This window comes from Podarcis cretensis (genome assembly GCF_951804945.1).
Source record: "Podarcis cretensis genome assembly, chromosome: 6".
Taxonomy (NCBI): domain Eukaryota; kingdom Metazoa; phylum Chordata; class Lepidosauria; order Squamata; family Lacertidae; genus Podarcis; species Podarcis cretensis.
The window spans coordinates 58111772-58131945 of NC_137175.1; the positions used below are offsets into that span (position 1 = coordinate 58111772).

At 42.5% G+C, this 20174-nt stretch overlaps 2 protein-coding genes across 2 annotated transcripts in view; one reads left to right on the plus strand and one right to left on the minus strand.

The window, feature by feature from the left end:
• Positions 1–14922: 14922 nt before the first annotated feature.
• Positions 14923–18184, minus strand: COA7 (cytochrome c oxidase assembly factor 7). Its single transcript, XM_079980797.1, has 3 exons — positions 17681–18184; positions 15978–16118; positions 14923–15691 (listed from the first exon to the last, which is right to left on the minus strand). Exons 1-3 carry the CDS (start codon positions 17784–17786, stop codon positions 15240–15242), a joined length of 699 nt encoding a protein of 232 aa, XP_079836923.1. The 5' UTR covers positions 17787–18184; the 3' UTR covers positions 14923–15239.
• The window catches only part of ZYG11B (zyg-11 family member B, cell cycle regulator), a 29312-nt gene continuing 25239 nt past the window's right edge, over positions 16102–20174 (plus strand). Inside the window, exon 1 of the mRNA XM_079980735.1 lies at positions 16102–16147. The gene's annotated coding sequence lies outside the window, so the exon portion shown is untranslated. The remainder of the gene's footprint in view (positions 16148–20174) is intronic.

Genomic DNA, 20174 nt, shown 5'->3' on the forward strand with positions numbered 1-20174 from the left:
TAGGCACCTTTGGGTAACAAGCAGATAAAAATTGTAATCAATGAATAAATAATACGCTGGAGCTTTCAAAACAGGTTCAGCCTTGGGGAACACTAGGCCCTTATCTCAGATTGTAAAACTTCTGAAACTGGTTTTAAACAAAACAATAATATGTAAATTCATATTATAGATTTTTAATTCAGTATTTCAAACTCTAAATTAATTGCTTGCTTGCTTGCTTGCTTGCTTGCTTGCTTGCTTGCTTGCTTGCTTGCTTGATAGTTTAAACCAGAGAGAAGACAGTCTAACAACTGTAGCATGATGATCAACATCAGGTTATGGATTCCAAGGTTTGAAATTATCTTCAGCCAGACCATTGGCCCATCAAGCAACTCTCCAATGGGTTCTCTCCAGGAAGTTTTCCTGAGATTCCTTTATAGTTGTCAGATTTTCAGCTGGAAATATTGCAGGCTATTCAAATAAGCTACCCATTCATAGGATTCAAACCTATAACCTCACAGTCTCAAATCTTGTGAAAGGGCTAGACTCAACTTTTGAGCAGTGCTGGAGGTTTATTTCTATGTGACTGACAAAAAAAAATCATCCTTGAAACAACTGCACCAACAACACACTATACATTTCACATCAAACCCTCCAACTGAGAGCCAGTGTGGTGTAGTGGTTAAGAGCGGTAGTCTCGTAATCTGGTGAACCAGGTTCGCGTCTCCGCTCCTCCACATGCAGCTGCTGGGTGACCTTGGGCCAGTCACACTTCTTTGAAGTCTCTCAGCCCCACTCACCTCACAGAGTGTTTGTTGTGGGGGAGGAAGGGAAAGCAGAATGTTAGCCGCTTTGAGACTCCTGAAGGGGAGTGAAAGGCGGGATATCAAATCCAAACTCTTCTTCTTCTTCTTCTTCTTCTTCTTCTTCTTCTTCTTCTTCTTCTTCTTCTTCTTCAACCATGATTGCGTAAATTGCTTTCTTTAAAAACCAGTGGGTAATGGGGTTTTCACTTTGAAAAAGTCAGCTGGGTCAAATCCTCATATGTGGCCCTTAGATAATAGGTTGCCTTTGTGACATCACAAGTAGCCTTTGTTATGTCGATAGACATCACTAGTTGCTAAGGGTACATCTCAATACCTCCCTTGCTGGTTTTAGTTCTTGACAAGGCTTGGCTTTGGTCAGACACTGTTAAGAGAGACCTCCTTCAGCATGGCCTGTTCATCTAATCAAATGAACAGCAGGTAATCTTCTCTCTTTCATTCACTGAAAAAATGGCATTTTAAACCTTAAATATTAAATGACTTAGCAGTCAAAGTACCGAAAATTGCCCAATTTCTGAAGAAAGAAATGGGGATATTTTGTTTCTTCAGCTGATGCATATTAAGGAACAAAAATATCATAATGTGACTAGGATGTGTTTAGGTGAAATATATGCCTCTTTTGCCACTGCTAAATCCAAATTATACCCTTTCAATTAGATTGGGGGGGGGGGAAATCTCAAATAGGATGTTCATTATTCTGAAAGTGGCCATAGCATCTATAAAAATAACAGGTGAATTTTATGAACCCCCTATTTAAAACATCTATAGATTTTTGTGGGAGAGATAGTAATAGGATGCTATGAAACCTTAATTAAAATTGCTAGTTCCCAAATCCTGGTGATGTCACAAGGCAGAGTGATGTCACAAGGAGCCTTGTGATGTCACATGGTTGCTAGCTGCAGAAGGATAAACTATAGGTAGTGGGGCAAAGCCCAGTGGTATGAAGGTCCAGAAAAATGGGGGAGGGTAGAATCTGAGGGGAAATGAAATTTTGAATATAAATTGAAAGATCATATTTTCCTTTCCATAAAGATGAGTGAAATATTTTTAAATGTATCCTACAATTACCATATTTTTCCATGTATAAGATTAGGTTTTTTTCCTTAAAGATGATGTCCAAAATTAGGGGCTGTCTTATACATGAGGGCCATCTCCCCTCATTTTCTTAAATCAGAGTCCCCAAAAATAGGGGGCGTCTTATACATGGGGGCGTCTAGAAAACTCTTAGATCAATGATTCCAGTGCATCATGGATTTATGCTGCATTTGTCTAAATTATTAAAACACACCCAGCAATATTTCACAGATGACGATAGTGACATACTTACATCACCTCAAGTTCCATACCAAGAATCACTGCCTGAGTTTCTCTGCATACTCCGAAGGCACACCATTATGCATTGTTAAAGACTGTACTCCATCTCCTATATTTGTTTTCTCTGCGATATCACCAGTTAACTTGCCATTTGGGCATTATGATTGTAACAAATCCAACCGCAAAAACTGAGAGAGAGAACGTCCTGACTAATTTTGGCCAGCTCCTTCTCACGCAGACAAATCCTCAAATGTTACTATCTTACTTTTAGGCATATTTTATTCTGCATTCATTTAAATCACGCAAACAAAATAAATCCAATTAGGAATCTTCATTCTCCCACCCCCTTCTTCTTTAAATGTTACAAAGTTGCCTGACATACTAGTGCAATTTTCAGCAAAATTAGCTATTTTCTTCCTACTGTGAAAAATCAGAATAATTTCAGAATACACAAACTGCACAGACAGGTAATAGGCCCAGGCCAGATGGGAAATGTAGGCTCCATTTCAACCATCTTTACCAAAGGGTCCCCCTTTGCCTCTACCAGAGTGGCTTGGGTTAGGCCTCAAAATCGTAGGCCCAAGCCAATTGCTTTGCCTGGCCCCACCTCTGTTCTGGCCTGTAAACAGGCACGGTGTGCAAGGGATTCATGTCAAAATTATACATAACAGGCAGATAGCAAATAATACAGGGCTGCTTTGTGCAGCGGGAAAGCAATTTTCTCCTCACGCATGATTTGTCTGCCTTAATCATCGTCATCACTGCCAAGGAGATGGCATAGAGGAGGCCACATGTCAGCATTGGGGGTGGAGCCAGAGCCACCCCACATCCCCTCTTAAAAATCAAATCAGCTATTCAAAAATCATGTCACACTTTGAAATTAACTATAGTGTCACCATATATTTTAGCCAGCCTAGTTGGAGACAGATGTCGTTGCCTTAATAATTTAATGGAGTTGTCTATTAAACACATAAAAACAGTGTACAATTTGAAATAATTGTTTGGGAGGAACCTAAAAAAGATGCTACCTAAAATATATTAAGACATGCAATGCAATGAGGAAAATAGAAGTCCATATCATATAATTAAAATAAGAAAGGGCAATTGGGAGTATTTAATAATTAATTAAATTTTTGTACCACTTTTCATCTGAGGATCATAGAGTGATTTACAATACGAAAACAGAAAAATACGTAACATAGTAATAGACAAAACAGCATCCTCTACAATTTAAAAGGCCAAAAGCCTGGGGAAAGAGGAATGTTTTTGCCTGGCACCTAAAGATATGTAATGAAAGCACCAGGCTCTCTTCAACAAACTAGGATATGTTTGGTAACAAATAAAGTTACACTGCTTCTGCAGCAGCCTTGATACTCTATGGCTAGGGTCACCTGGGATAAGTAGCAAATTTCCTCCTCACCCCAAAGGTCTCCTTAAGTGCCCCCCTTTCATTTCCCTTTTTGTATAGGTTGTCATTCACTCCTATGAGGAAAATAGTGCTGTACTTGGGGCTGCTGTGGAGTGGGGACATTTAGGTGCCAAATTTATCACCACATTCTCATTTCGTGATGTTTACTTCTTCAGGATCCTTGGAAGTATGTCCTGTACACATTTAAAAAAGATGGTTTTCAAGTTTGAGAGAAGAATTTTGATCTCCATCTATAACAAAATTTCATTCCACATACTAGGTAGGCGATCTACTTCTTCCTCTATGCATTTTTTTTGCTGTTATCAATCTGTAGTTCATTTTATTCACTTGTGTTTGCAAGAGATAAATGCTATTAGTTGGTCCATAAACAAAGGGTTACCTACAACTTCTACTACAATTGCCACTCGGTATTTTCATGTGACTATAGAAACAAGGGAATAGGCTCTTGGCAAGCAAGAGAAGTAATGGAAGTGACATTAACATATGAGAGTGCTGGAGGTGAAATTGTTAAACAGGTTACCCAGCCAGAACCCAGGGGGTGGAGTTGGAGGGACTATAAAACCAGCTCTGGGAGGGGTTGAGGAGTTCGTTGGGAGTTGGGTGGTTGGTTGGAGTGGGGGTGAAGTGGGCTAGAGTTTGTGGGGAGGATGAGTTAGTGTAGCGAAATAAGCTGAGTCAGGAATAGTAGGGGCTAGGAAGACAAGTAAATATCTGAGAGGTGGTTTAGTGAGTAAGAGCAGGTAGCGGAAGTTATAGGTCTGGATAGGCACCCCATGAATGTAATTGACCGATACCATTGATGAAACCACACGCTTGTTAAACTGCAATAAATAAACAAAAGTTTATGTTCCAGTATTGTACCAGGTAGGGCCTGGGTGGTGGCAGCGGGAAATAAAGTGGTGGCACAGGGATCAATAGACAGTGAAATGTTCGGGGACCCTGTGTGATTGCCACAATGGCATCTTGCAGTTTCAACACTTCTGCCCAAGCATCTCCACTAGCCTTGGTCCAGGTGGATATAGCATTATCAAACCAACTTTTCTCCTCACTCTTCTTCTTCCACTCCTTTGCTTTGTATACGCTGTCTTCTTATATGTAAGCTTGAGGGCAACACGTATGCCTCGTCTTCACGTTTGGCAAGGATGGGGAATGTGTGGCCAGATGTTGTTGGACTACAAATCACATCATACATAACTATTGGCAATGCTGGTTGGGAAAGGATTTCGGGAAAATGCTTGCTACCACAAACAAATTCTTATTTTCATCTGTTATTACTGACTTATAAATTCAGCCATGTTGATTGTTAATCGTTCATTATTAGCTTAAAATTTAAGTCAGTGATAGGGAACCTGTAGTCCTTCAGATGCTCTTGGACTACAACTCCCATACCCCTGCCAGCTGAGGCTGATGGGAGTTGGAGCCCAACAAGTGGAATACTGCAGTTTCCCCACCCCTGGTTTAGGCCAAAGCATTTCTGGTTTTATGTTATGAGTGCACATTCCACAGTAGAAATGTCTCGCAGTAGAAAGGTCAAAAGGTTCTGTTTATGCTATAACAGCTTTTATCTATTTGTCTGAAGTATACTCAGAATCCATTAATTCTCAGAATCCAGCAGCTCCATGTTGAAATAAACTCTAAAGTGCACTGTTCAATATGGCTAAAAGGTGAGTAAGTTAAAAAATTAAGATCATGCGGCTTGCCCACACAGAGGGCTACTGTTTGTTGAATGCTAGTTTCAATAGGTCAATTTATCAACAATTTCTATTGAAGAAGGCACAGGGCAGGTCTGCAATTTTTCATTCGGCTTGGACAATTCAATTATGGTCCTCAAAGTAATGGGTATCTCAGTTCAGAACCATGGGTATTATCTAGATAAATGCAATGCTGGTACTTTTTCTGAACTGACAATATTAAGTTCAAAATACATGTACCATCACCAAACAAGATAGACAAAAACAGTACTTACCACCAGAATCCTTCTGTCCCATCATATATGGGAATAAAATAAATGAAAGCATTTATTGCTTACAAATGAATACTTTATTTTAAAAAAATAAATTATTCTAGTTCTTAAGTCCAGTTAGCCTTGAAAAATAAAAAAAACCTAGAGAAATCATGGTTGAGCCAACATGATGTAAGAGTCAAACACACAAAAGTATGTAGAGCTGATACAAAACTTTTCTTTTCCTCTGCCCCCCACCCAAGGAAAAGAAGACCACTTTGTTCTTCAAATATTCCCCATCATCTCTTATGGTGGCTACCATTTCACACACACATCCATGCCCTGGAATGCTGCTAGGTGCAAGGCATTGTGGAGGATACTGTTGTGAGTTTGGGGTGGAGGGGGTTAGGCTGTATGCCTGAGTCCCTTCTAATTCCTGAATTCAATGAGGATCCAATTGCTGGGATAGCCAGACAAGCTTCTTGATAATGGCCCCCAAAGTATGGGTTGTTAAGGTAACAAAGGAAGGAGTGAGTTAGAAAGACAAAGGCCAGAGTTGAGTGTTAAGGTGCAAGAGCTAGAAGTGAGAAGGCTGCAGACTAGGCGACTTGGAGACAGAGCCACACCTGATTCCAGGTCATTCCAAGGAAAGCGAACCCTGGGTGCCTGGAATCCCTTAAGTCTCACACTTCTCAAAGACTGGGGTGAGGTGCAATAATACAAATAGTAGCCATGCCTACCCCTCTTGCTGCTGCCACTTGCAGTGGCATTTTTTAAAATAGCAACCTTAAGGGGGGGAAAAGCAGGTTTGCCATGGCCACTGGTAATGGTGAATGCCAACCATGGGAACATGAAATGCCTCTTCACTGGATATTGGATACAATCAATATCTTTAAATTAACTCTTTCAGGTGTAAAAGTAAAGCAACCTACTTAATTATGTTTCAAGCACTCTCCACCACTTTTCATTAGAGGAAAGAAAGGTCCCGTTTCTTTTTTGAAGTCTCAAGGTCTCCTACCAATTTGTCTCTGAGAACACCATTCCTTTCAGCTGCAACAGAATCACATTGCGTTCCTGCTTGCCCCCGCCTACCTTATAGCCAGATACAACTCAGGCTTAAATTGGTATTGGCGTGAGGGAGTCAAGTACTGTATGTTCCTCAAGTGTCCACAGCAAACCAATGTTCTCTCAAGGATATGAAATGAAATAAGGGCAACTTCAATTCCAAAAGCACAGGTGGGCTGCCTATTGTCATGAAGGGCTGAAGCCAGCTTTACATGAGGATTCAAAAAAACATGAAAATGAACTCGTTGCTGAATCTTTGGCTGCTTGCTTCCTGGTAATACCTTTCTGATGGATTGCTGATCTAAGTGGAGGAGGGATGTGGAACCTGTTATGGGCATAGCCAAGGGGGGCGGAGGGGCAGCTGCCCCCCCATCAATACAAATCAATAAAATCTGAGGTCCTTTCTCCCCTACAAAAGCCTGCCCTGCTAACAAAACTCCTGCTGGACAAGAATATAAATTGAAACATCTGTATTTCCTGAGCTGGCAGGGATGGTGAATGCTGAGCGTCTAAGTCCAAAGCAAAGGACATAAAATCCCACGAGATAACATAAAAGCCTTCTGGATCCTCCATCAAGATGCTGCTGGACTACAACTCCCATAATTCCTCACCATTGGCCATACTATCTAGGGCAGATGGAAGTTGGTATCCGGAAACAGCTGACGAGCCACAGGTTCCTCATCCCTGCATTAATATGATCAACCTTATTTACAATCTAGTCAGAGGCTATCTATACCTTCTAATGGGGAACCACTTGTGCAAACAGGTTTAATGTGTACAGTGGTACCTTGGGTTAAGTACTTAATTCATTCCAGAGGTCTGTTCTTAACCTGAAACTGTTCTTAACCTGAAGCACCACTTTAGCTAATGGGGCCTCCTGCTGCCGCCGAGCCGCCAGAGCACAATTTCTGTTCTTATCGTGAAGCAAAGTTCTTGACCTGAAGCACTATTTCTGGGTTAGCAGAGTCTGTAACCTGAAGTGTATGTAACCTGAAGCGTATGTAACCCAGGGTACCACTGTACTTCCATTTTCTAATTATCTAATACAATACCTGGCCTGTACATGTGAAACTCTTTTAGAAAGGGTATATATTCTGTCAATCAGTTACTCAGGTGAGGGAGTGAAGGGCTGGATTCAGACCCCTTTACTTCTCCTCCTCCAAATACATGATTGTTGGAGTTTCATTTTTTTAAAGGCCTATCATGAGCAACAAAATGGTTCATTGCATGATTCTTTCGATCAGCAGCATAGAAACAAAGATAAATTTCTGATACAGTAATGTCTCAGTAGTAATCCATCAAATATGGGACATGTGTGTGTGGAAATCCTCCATAGGAATTGGGCATTAAGGTAAAGGTAAAGGTACCCCTGCCCGTACGGGCCAGTCTTGACAGACTCTGGGGTTGTGCGCCCATCTCACTTAAGAGGCCAGGGGCCAGCGCTGTCCGGAGACACTTCCGGGTCACGTGGCCAGCGTGACATCGCTGCTCTGGCCAGAGCCAGAGCCAGAGCCGCACACGGAAACGCCGTTTACCTTCCCGCTGGTAAGCAGTCCCTATTTATCTACTTGCACCCGGAGGTGCTTTCGAACTGCTAGGTTGGCAGGCACTGGGACCGAGCAGCGGGAGCGCACCCCGCCGCAGGGATTCGAACCGCCGACCTTTCGATCGGCAAGCCCTAGGCGCTGAGGCTTTAACCCACAGCGCCACCTGCGTCCCCTAGGAATTGGGCATTACTCAGCTGTTAATGCAGGGTGTCTGCCAGATGATATTTCTACTGGCTTGTTGCGAACTGTAATAAAGAGACATTTATATATGAACAGGATTTTACTGACACATTTTTTGAAAGAGAATCTCACTGTGGGGTTCCTAGTAAACCAGCTTAAGTTACCATACTTACTGATTACATTTTTATCCTAGTGGGATATGGATGGATGTTAGTTGTTCATTTTCTCTTATGATAAAAAAAGCATATGCTGTAACAGCCTATCTGCTTGACTACTTGTCAAGGAGACTAAAAATCTGTTAAACGGGGGAAACACAATTAGGGCATTAACAGAAATGCATTTTTCTTTCTCTGTGTTTATCATACATATGATAGGAAGCTGCCAAATACAGCCAGACCATGCATCTATCTAGCTCAGTATGGTCTCCCCTGGCAGGCAGTTCTCTCCCAGCCCTCCCTGGAAATGTCAGGAATTGAACGTGGGGCATTCTGCAAGCAAAACAGATGCTCTACCACTGAGATATGGAACTCCCCCCATATTGCTAATAGCTTTGTAAACTGCAATAGCTTTGTATCTTGTTTCATTATTCTTCCTTACATTTCCAGCATTGAATGGTGAATGCTGTTGCTTATTGAAACCAAAACGGCAGCATCCATATACAAGAGGGCTGTATCAACAGTCTTGGGGGAATCCTGTTTGCAGAAGCACAACAAATATCCAGGAAAATCCCCCCCTCCCAACCTACTTCAATGAGACTGAGATTGCACAATGGGCACAGGATGCTGTCTGTTGGGAGCTGCAGAAAAGAAAAAGAAAAAAGGAGGGGGGAATGAAATATCTTGGAGGAAGGTATGGGTGGGTGGGTGGCACACTAGACGAGAGCACTCAACACTGCAACATTTTGTTACAGGTTCTATTTGCACATCTTATATCACATTGGTATATTTAATAAGAATTGTTATAAATACACTATATTCAACATATTGCAGTTCTTCTGCCCCCACCCCCATGGGGCTCCTCAGTATCATAACTAGTGCAAACTGGTTCAGTGCATAAGTACCGAGTTTCTGGTACAGATGTCACCTCTGTCACAAATGTACATGGTAGCCTTAGGCAGGCCATTATCACTGAGCTTCAGCCCTGCATCTGTGATGCGAATGTTCATATAACACAGTTTTTAAAAAGAAAAGATTACTCCAATAGCAGCCGTGAAGTGCTCCGAGCACTTAGGAAAATGTGCTGTATAAATTCCAAATGAGATTATTTCTGCATTAAATAAAGGGATACAAACAAGGTTTCCCATTAAAATTCTACCTGGGAATAATGGGGCTTGCTTCTGAGTTGACATGTAAGAGGGTTACACTATTACTTAAATTGCACAACCAAATGCTTGTCTTTTTGAAGGCAGCATGGAAAAAAGGAATAGCATCAGTTATGAGACTTCGGAAGCAAGCTATCCACCATCTACACAAGGATTAAGAAAACCTGTTGTAGACATTGCATCTATTACAGCACTTGTCTTCAACTGGTGGGTCAGGACTCGATACAGGGTGGTAGCCCAATTCAAGCTTGGTCGCAACAGAAGCACTAATATGTTGTAAAAGATTAAGGAATGGGTTCCAAAATGCATGTTTGGGTTAAAAGTGGGTCCTGGGTCTAAAACGGGGGTCAGCAAACTTACCGTGCCTCGGGCCGGTGTCTCCAGCGCCGATTGTGCAGTGGGCCAGAGGGCGGGGGAGTGCATGCCCATACGCATGCACACACGCTATTTCCAGTGCACTTCCGGGTTGGAGGAGCACCGGAAATAGCATGTGCACATGTGCACGGGCCTCCTCTGACCTGGATTTGCACCGGAAATAACGTTTGCGCATGCGCACAAGCTATTTCCGGTGCTCCTCTGACCCGGAAGTGGGCAGCCACGCAGCACAGCGCCGGTAAGAGCAGGCGGCGTCAGCGGGCCCACAGGGGCTGCTGTCGGCCGGATAAACAAGTCTCTGGGGCATTATCCGGCCCGCGGGCCTTAGTTTGGGGACCCCTGGTCTAAAAGGTTGATGATACCCACCTATGTTAGAGGAGTACTTCACAACATCTTCCCTAATGAATGTTTCTAAATTGTTACGCTAATTTTCAACTACTTGTTTTTGAGTAGGTTCTTTCATATTGTGAAGAGTGTTGTTCTCTGCTTCTTTTCATAGCTCAATCCAATAATATAAACCTCTCAGAAGTCCTAATTGCATTGATTTTGCTGCATTTTATTATGAACGGTCGAAAAAACATTACTGTGAGTTCAGCAAGAGTTCAAGAAATGCTATCATCCAACCACTTCAAAGATAAATGAAATATACATATTAAGTATTTCATAGTACATTTAGACAAATATATAAAAAATTATGCCCTCAGCTCATGCCCATGATAATCTATAATTCCTAGTGTCCCCAAAATTATTAAATAATCCCATAGGATTTGACTATTTAATATACACCTTATACAACCTGTTTCTTAAGATTTGATTTTCCAGAGGCAAAGCTGAAGAATAATTTCTACTTTATTTCCTCTCTTGACACTAAGACTCTTGGCAAGGGGGATGTTGGCAAGACTGGGTGTCTCCTTCACCAGTACAATCTGTATACTCTGTTTGTTGGGTCACAGTTCCCATCATCCCTGATCACTGGCTAAGCCTGCTGGGAATGATGGGAGTTGTGGTTCAGCAACATCTGGGGACCCAAAGTTGAACAACGCTGATTACCCTTCAAGCTGGCTCACTTTGCTTCTCCCTTATCACTACTACTCCTACCTCTCCCCAACTGTTGCCCCATCCCATTGTGTCCCCTTCTCTCATCTTCAGTCTCTTTTGATGTCCTTGCAATCTCTGCTTGCAATTACTCAGCTCTCTCCTGCCCTGAAAAGTTCTTCTAGAAGCCCGATTCTAACTGTGGCTAGCAAGTTGTTTCCTCGTTTCTCATTATTTCACATTCCCATATTAGAATGGAGCACTGTGGGAGTGTGGTGGGGAAAGGGAAGGGAAGGGAAGTTTTAATGTGTAAGCAGAAGTCATTCCACAAGTGCAATGACTTCACTGAATTTAACCCACATATCCTAATCCCCACCACCTCTGGTCATCCTTGTAACCATTGTAGATTCTGCGGTGAAAGGGAGATGATGCAATGTCAACAGAAACACCAAAACAATTCCACTTGGGGGTACTTGTGCCACTTGGGGGAAAGTATAATAAAGTTCAACAGCTAGCAGATAAAGGATCTTTGCTCCCATCTGTTGTTACTATCTACCAGTTTTCATATTGTCCTTCAGTGTGATAGACTAGTCTTCATGTTTTCCTTGTAAAACACTACAATGGATATAATCAAGACAAAATTTCAATTCACCGACTTCTCATGTTTGATTCCAAAGAGAGTATTTATTTAAAATGCCAGTGAACTCAATAAATGGTAGTGGTATCCAACTGTGGACATCCGTCTTATTACTTCAAAGTTAATTGACTATTCTCAAATAGATCAGAGCTAAATTGATTCTGCATCCCAATGGGAACAGTGGATGATCTTTCCTTAACTGGAATCTAAAGAATTTAATTTAGCCACTGTCTCTTAAGAATGGTGTTGAGTTTTGGGTTTTTTTTTTAAGAGGCCTTTTGTCAGAAGAGTAACGTTGATGAGTATTAATTGCTTGCATACCCTACTGGAACTAAATTTAAATATGTGTAAGAGAAATAAATGCATGTTCTTTTCTGTTTATACCCCTGCCTCCATCCACTACTACTTCTGTTGTTTCCCCTACATTGAAATTTAGGCTGTAAGCTTTGGGGTTGTAAGCTGTCCGCTCATGCTCTGAAAAGCACGAGGAGCATTAATGACACTAAATAAAACCAAACCAAAATAAACTCAAAGTATAAATAATTAAAGTATCTTGTTCTGGAACAGATCATACATTTGAGTCACTATTTATGAAGCAAAAGGCGATGTAGAGACAAAGTCTTCAGAGGGAAGACTCTTTTTTTTTTAAAGAGTTGCTTATTAAACCTAGCTCCACAGTAAAGCACGCTTACAGGATTTCAATGCAAGCTTTTAGGAACTGGAAAAGGAACTGGTACCCCTTCATTTTATAGAAATTCTGTAACTGTAGTAAACAAGATGATTTGCTTCCTCTAATTTGGGTGAGCATGTCTATTTACTAGTGTTTGGAAGTCACTTACATAGTAGCTACAAATGTTTTCCTCTGCTGACCACGTTCTCCATTTGGAAGGAACACATCTATTAGTTCCATGTCATCTGCATCAAATAATTAGAATTGATGGTTTATGTCACTCCTTTTGTTCCGAACCAAACAGGCAATACTGAAGTCTTGGTAAACAACAAAGAAGTTTCCAAAGCACCATCTGGGTATATACATTGCTTCAAGAAACAGATACAGGTTCTAATCAGGTTGAACAATTATATTCAAATAGAGTAGACACATCTGCAACTCTTAAAACCCATCAGGAATGGCATAGATTAAAAAACTGAAGTGCTGAGGAATTTGTGTATTTTCTTACTGACTTTGAAAACGTTTCATCCCTCTTTTGATTTGCTTATGAAGAATTTGATACCATTGTTATAAAGATGCATAGGATACAAGTTGTAGGGTTAATAGCTGAGCTCCTTCCTGATGGTGCTGATAAAATATTCATTTTTAAGATACAGGACACTGAATATTTATATAAGAAATTCAACATTTAACAAGCACAAGGCAGCGATGAAAGGAAGGTACTCAGCAGAAGTCAAACCTTTGGTATCATACGGAAATAAGGCACACTAATAGAACTAAGGAATGTTTGAGTAATTATACTATCCACACTTATGATAGAAAACTGCAGGCTATAAGGAAGGCATGTAAGAAATACTGCCGAGAAACCTGGGAGATGTTTTATTTTTTGCTTTTATCAGTTACAACTGTTATTTGGACCCAAACCTAATTATTACAAATTACACTCACAGTTATTTCAGAATTCAAATCATCACCCTGAAGGGAATAAAAATGTGTTTCCTATACACAAACATATGAGAATAAAAAGGTAAATGTAATGTGAATTTTAAAACTAGAGTGCCTCCTAGTGACAGAAAAAGGTAGCAGATTATTCTGAAGAAGTTACCGGTAATTAAAGTAATAAACTGTGCACTGACTGATGTCACAAACTGATCCTACACAATCAGTCATGGATTCAGCTATTAAAGAACCCTTCAGAAATAGGAAAGAATACAAATTAACCGCTCAAACTCCATAGAAAACAGTTTACAAGCCAAGAGAGCTGAATGGTGTTCAGAAACAATTTTGATTCTCATGTTTTCTGAAGTGATGTGTAGAAGTTTGAGGACTAGTGAATAGTTTTGTCGTCTTCATGAACATTCCTAATTGCCCACAGGGAAAAATAACTGTGTTGTGAAACATATTGCCCTACCTCACGTAGGCAAGGTGTCAGATGCATTTGTGAGCAGACAAATCACAAGCTTATTCCTGGAACTGCATGCTTGTGTGTTGCTCAATATTATGTGAACTGGGCCTGAATTTAAAATAAATTATGATCATAAGTGTCCCTTCTTTTGGCAACTTCTATAAGTCCCCCCCCTGATAATTTATATAAGTAGTCATCCATTTGCAATAGTAAATGGGAGACTGCTTGTATAAATTAACTTGCAAAAAACCAAAACCCAGCTGAAAATAATTTAATCTGCTACACTTAGATCACAAAATAAAGATTAGTGCATGGTAAGTATAGGAGTTGCCTAGAAACAGCATGGTTAAAAAAGTAAAGTTTCACATACTTATTCCCCATGTAAGCAAGAAATAAGATATTCAATTATATTATCACTCAATACAGTTATTCAAACCATATTCCCCGCAAAGCTTGTGCCACTGAAGTTAATGGAATGTGCTTCCTAATTAATGCATTTGGTATTGATGGCTTTAATAGCATATTAGCACATCCCATTAAAGGTAAAGGTAAAGGTACCCCTGCCCGTACGGGCCAGTCTTGACAGACTCTGGGGTTGTGCGCCCATCTCACTTAAGAGGCCAGGGGCCAGCGCTATCCTGAGACACTTCCGGGTCACGTGGCCAGCGTGACATCGCTGCTCTGGCGAGCCAGAGCCGCACACGGAAACGCCGTTTACCTTCCCGCTGGTAAGCGGTCCCTATTTATCTACTTGCACCTGAAGGTGCTTTCGAACTGCTAGGTTGGCAGGCGCTGGGACCGAGCAGCGGGAGCGCACCCCGCCGCAGGGATTCGAACCGCCAACCTTTCGATCGGCAAGTCCTAGGCGCTGAGGCTTTAACCCACAGTGCCACCTGCGTCCCTGCACATCCCATTACCCATCTGCAAAGTATTACATGAGTGGAGTTGGCCAGTTGCTTCTTTTTCTAAAGATACAATTTCTGCTTTCTGAAAATGAATAAAGGGGCTTGCTGCAGAAAAGAGTTTATTTAGAAACAACAGATCCCACTGGACTTTTAACTCAGTGTAGGTAATCCTGATGTATTTGAGAATTACATGCTAGAAACAATTGTTTAGTTTACAGCAGTTTTCACGTTACAGTTTTAAATACAGCATTTTCTCCTCTAAAGATTGAGCTCCCCAAAAAATCACCCATGTCCTAAAAATATTGGTTTTTATTGTGTTTACAAAACAATAATTTGTACAGGCAAAAAGAGACACCCATTCACACAATTAATTTTTTTGAATCAAATTCTATTCCTTTCCCCCCATCTCCTCCCGCTGGGTGCCTCCCGAAATTGGCTCACGGCAGGTGTTTGGAGAACCCCCTGAACAGCAGGCAGGGCGAGGAGAGGGGGAATCATTCTGTCTGGCAAGCAGCAATGTTGCAATACTGCAATGCTGAACTCCACCCAATGTCTGTGCACTACTGTACAAAGTATGTTTCTTGAGAAAACTATAATTCACTTGACTGGGCTTACTCTCCAAATGTTAAGGATCTTGTAGCTGCCTGTTGTTCTTTGTGCAGATCTTTTGCTCTATTCTTTAGGGTTTCTGCCTTGGCATCATTCTTCTCAACTCCGTCCCCTAGCTTGTACATTCGGCTAGCGTTGGCACATGCCCATATGTGTCCCAAGTCGCACGCTTTCAGAGAGTATTCCAAAGCCTGGTTCATATCCTTTGGTATCCCAGGGGCTCCTTGGAGATATATTGCACTAAGGTTGAAACAGCTGGGGGCAAAACCGCCATCACAAGCTTTACTGTAATAATCCCTGGCTAGGAGTGCGTTGGGCTTCTCATCATCATTGGCCCGCCCATCATGTGCCAGCAGTCCAGTATTGTGACAAGCATCTATGGATTTCTTCCCACCTTTCTCACAAGACTTCAAAAAACAGTTGTAGGCAGTTTTCAAATCTGCAGGGAGCCCACCTGCAGGGAGAAAATGATTTGTTCTATACATAGTTCTTTTCACAGACTTATAGAATTGAAAGGGACCACAAGGATCATGTAGTAGTCCAACCCCCTACAATGCAGGAGTCTTTTACAACATCCCTGAAAGTAAGTCCAGTGCTACTCCCATACTGCAGCTAAGAGAGCTGAGGCAAAAAAACCATCCACTACACTGCGCTACATAAGCTTTCAATAACCTTACTTGGATTGCTTTTCCTTTTACATAGAGATACAATGGGTTGTAGAGAGGGATGTTCTTTCTTACCTTTTCCAGTAACATAGTAGGCTCCAAGTTTGTAGCAGCTCTCACTGTGCAGGTTTTTTTCACAATTGTCCTTTAGTACTTTAGCAGCTGCCTCAAAGTTTTTCTTTACTCCCTCTAGGTACTCAGCAAGACGGTGACAACCTGTGGTTTCACAATGAAGGAAACTTAAGGTATGATCATGCCATCCCCATTTTTGTGCTTCACTTGCAATCTTTGGTTTCTTCCTTGTTTGATTTTGTTTTTATCAGTTAGGACAGGGTGTTGATTGCCTCCAACATCTGCTACCTGGTAATGTAGTGAAAGGCATAAAATGGGCTGACGTCCGAGTCTGAAATCGGATTGACCAATAGGGCCTAATGCTATATTTCCATATAAAATAAAAAAGTAAAAAGGGACTGATCCCTACTGACTCAGTTTGGATTATCTAATCTTAAAGCCAAAATGTGAATGAAAACTTTATTCACACATACACCATCACTTTGAGGTGCAAAAAATCAAACCAGGAAGTCTCTAATTAGCCATGTTTCCTGTCTCTTCTGAATTCTGGAAACATGGGTTACTAGCTTCAGAAAATATGGGGAGAGTTAACTATGCTTTAAAGTTAGCTTAAGTTCCTTGCTTGTTCCAATGCTGGTAACCGTAATTTCCTGGTTTGGTGGAAACAGGCAACTATGTGAAGTTTGACTGCTGGCTCAGCAAAGGGAGGAGCGAAGGGGCTGCGTGCACAGGTAACAAAATTAGAATACAGTACGCTGTGGGTTAAACCACAGAGCCTAGGACTTGCCGATCAGAAGGTCGGCGGTTCGAATCCCCGTGACGGGGTGAGCTCCGGTTCCTCAGTCACTGCTCCTGCCAACCTAGCAGTTTGAAAGCACGTTAAAGTGCAAGTAGATAAATAGCTTACCTTCCCGGCGGGAAGGTAAACGGCGTTTCTGTGTGCTGCTCTGGTTCGCCAGAAGCGGCTTAGTCATGCTGGCCACATGACCTGGAAGCTGTACGCCGGCTCCCTTGGCCAATAAAGCGAAATGAGCGCCGCAACCCCAGTCGGCCACGATTGGACCTAATGGTCAGGGGTCCCTTTACCTTTTTACTGATTTGCCCAGTAGTCCTTTCCTTTGTGTTATAAGCTCCAGAGAACTTTTGCCTAAATCTGTTTGAAAGGCCTGTTGATCTTTGCTCAACTTCTTTTAGAGCAAAGATGAGGAACCAGATGTTGATGGCTGGAACAGATGGGCGTTGTAGTCATCTAGAGGGTAATGGTTTTCTCACCACTGCTTCAGATTAAGGCTGCTTAAATTTGCAGCCACTGTTAGTTTTGAAAGCTGCTCATAATTTCAGTACTGCAGATACTATGGTAAAGCTTCCACTCAAAAACCTGAGGATGAAATACCCATATATATTTTTAGTCTGCTGCAAGGTTACAGATAAATCAAGGTGGCAGAATAAATGTGGGACCTGCTTTCATTATCTTTATGTAACCTATGCTTATGTGACACACCCAAGAAAACAAACACATATTCAAAAGGAAACACCCTGAATTAATTGTGCAGACCTACGCACATCTACTCAGAAATAAATCTCGCTGAGTTCAATGGGGCTTACTCCCAGGTAACTGGACAAAGAGGACTGCAGCCTGCATGTCCAGCGCTGGGGAAAACGTCGTAGACCAAACAATGTTGGCCACGGAGCTACCTCCACCTTACCGTCTGGATCTTTCTCCTTATAGCACTGGAAACTGAACTCCACACCCAGATTGTCTAAGTACTCCTTCACTTCCTCTTCATCCTCGAAGTTTATCAGCCCAGCCATTTCTCTGCAAAGAAGGGAAGGGGAGGAAGGAAAACGCTCACCATATACTGTACTTGCGCTTCTCCCTGCAAGGTGAAAGCGTCCCAGGAAATCTTGCCCCCCTGCACCAGGCGGAAGAAAATCAGCGACGTACACGGCACAGGCAACTTCCGCTCTGCCCTATGGAGGAAGCGAAGGGGCTGAAGAGGCGGGTGGGAGCCTGTTGAGGCGCAACGCAAGCTATAAGCATAGGCATTCACACGGAAATAGCTGAAACTGCTCGTCCCAGTGACAAGTTGTAGAGGAGCAGCAGCTGTGTTAAGAGTGCAATCTTACACATATTTACCGGGGATTAAATTTCATTGTGCTCAGTGCGCTTACTCCCAGGAAAGTAATGCCACACGCACGTTTACATATTAGTGTAAGCTCCACGGAAACATGTAAACATGTATCGGATCGCGCTGTAAAACAGAAATCCCGCCCCCCAAAACCCCCTGCTTGTAGCAAGATGGGTTGTTTTCACGGACTCTAAGCCTACCTGAAAAGCACGCGTAGAATAGCAAGTCTCTAATTTTTTTGTGCAAGGCTCAAATCTAAATGAACACAGTGACAATTCAAAACAGCGGTTACTAGTACAGTAATAACAAAACACCCCACCTTTGGTATGCTGCTTTAAAATATGCGTTGGAAGAGAAACCCCTGGTTTTGATTGAACCGTTAATGTCATGATGAATACATCAAACTAGCTGTAAGGCTCCCAAAAAGGAAACCAAAGACGTGCAAAACTTCTTGCATATTTGGATTGGCGGGGCGGGGGACCTTGAATATGCTCATGCAAATATATAAGGAAATTCAGATTGAATGCTAATTTTGATGGCAGCTACTTTTAGGACCATAACAGAGGCAGTTTCTCACATGGCTGGAGAACTCAGAAGCTTGCTCACAAATTTGTGATATTTTGGTTAATTGAAATAATTATGATAATACGGCTTTTGAATTCCCACCAACACCTTGTATGAATGATGAATCTCAAAATATGTGAGTAGAAGAGGGAGCTGGTTTTTCTCTAATCTAGTGCATTTATTGCCTGGAGGTTGTTTTACTGTACTTCAGTGGTAAAGAATAGGATTTTTTATGGTTTTATTCTCATTCCTGCTATTGATTTTTCTTTAAACTCTTTACTAACAGCGATTGCATCTAAACTCTGGTTTTATACGTACTGTTTTGCTGCGTGTGGTGTGGTGTTTTAAACTCCCCGTGTAAGCCTCTTACAAAGTGGCCTAGAAATTTTACAAAATATTTACCGGTATTTAATGTGTCAGAGATTATATCTGCCTCGAAGCGTCACTATCTAAGTCAGGATCCCTGTCTCGCGTTTACTCTGCAGTAAGGGGAACTACTCTGTACAGGCCTAGGGGCTTTCTTTTCTTTATTTTGAATGATTTGACTGAATGACATCATTCAGTTATCTGTTATGGCCCCGGAAACCCGGGGGGACTGTCCATCACTCAGGCGGGCTGCCAGCCTATACCCACTTATCGGGAAGAGCAAGGAGCACTGAATTCAGTGGGAACTCCTGTCTGATAGCGTTGCACGACCAATGACATCTTTGCTCGGGCATGTTGGAAGGCTTCCCGGGTGCCGGAGCGCGTCTCCTTTAAAGGAGGCGGGAGCTGTGTGGGTGTTTGCTGGTGTTTCTTCTTTCGTTTTTTTCCGCCGGCTCTGCCGAGGCAAATTCACTTCCAGGTCGAGGGCAGCAGCTGGGCTGGGGGGCCCCGGCTCGCTCCTGTCGCTGGTCGGGGCCCGCCCCTGAAGAGCAGCAACAGCAACAGCCGCAAGAGACTGAGGACGGAGGGTCCCCGGCGCAGAAATGGTGAGGGGGCCGGGAGAGCGTGGCTCGGGGGTGGGAAGCGGAGAGCGCCGAGTATGTACGGAGAGGGAGGAGCGGGTGGGAGAAGCAGCCGCTTGGATTTCAGATCGATGGAAAAATCCGGAATACTCTTCCCTCCCCCTTCCCCGGTATACCTATCTGAGCCGTCACAAATGCGGACCTTGCTTTGGCAAAGGCAGGAATCGCTCACCCGTCAGCCTCCATCTACCCAGACGGGGAGGGGGATTTTTGCGCGCGTTGAAGCCTGCCCAGTTTGATCAACCCCGAGGTGGTTAATGGGTGTTAGCGGGGTGGTTCATCTCTGCCAGCCCACCTGAATAGGGATAAGGAGAGCGGGATGCGAATAAACCTGGTGGGAACTGGAGGGTAGCACTAGGATCAGGCGATTGGAACAGGGGAGAATTCCCCGAGGGAAGTGCTTGGGAATATGGCATGCTCAAGAGAAGGCTGTGCATTTCGACCAACAGATACCTGCCCCCCATTCCTACGCACCATTTGCTGCTGCGAATTTAGAAACA

Coding starts and splice junctions, on each gene's coding strand:
- COA7 (XM_079980797.1), bottom strand. CDS start 17,786: ATGGCTGGGCTGATAAACTTCGAGGATGAAGAGGAAGTGAAGGAGTAC. Junction 16,119..17,680: donor TAAGGAGAAAGATCCAGACG/GTAAGGTGGAGG, acceptor GTGAAACCACAG/GTTGTCACCGTCTTGCTGAG. Junction 15,692..15,977: donor CTACTATGTTACTGGAAAAG/GTAAGAAAGAAC, acceptor TTCTCCCTGCAG/GTGGGCTCCCTGCAGATTTG.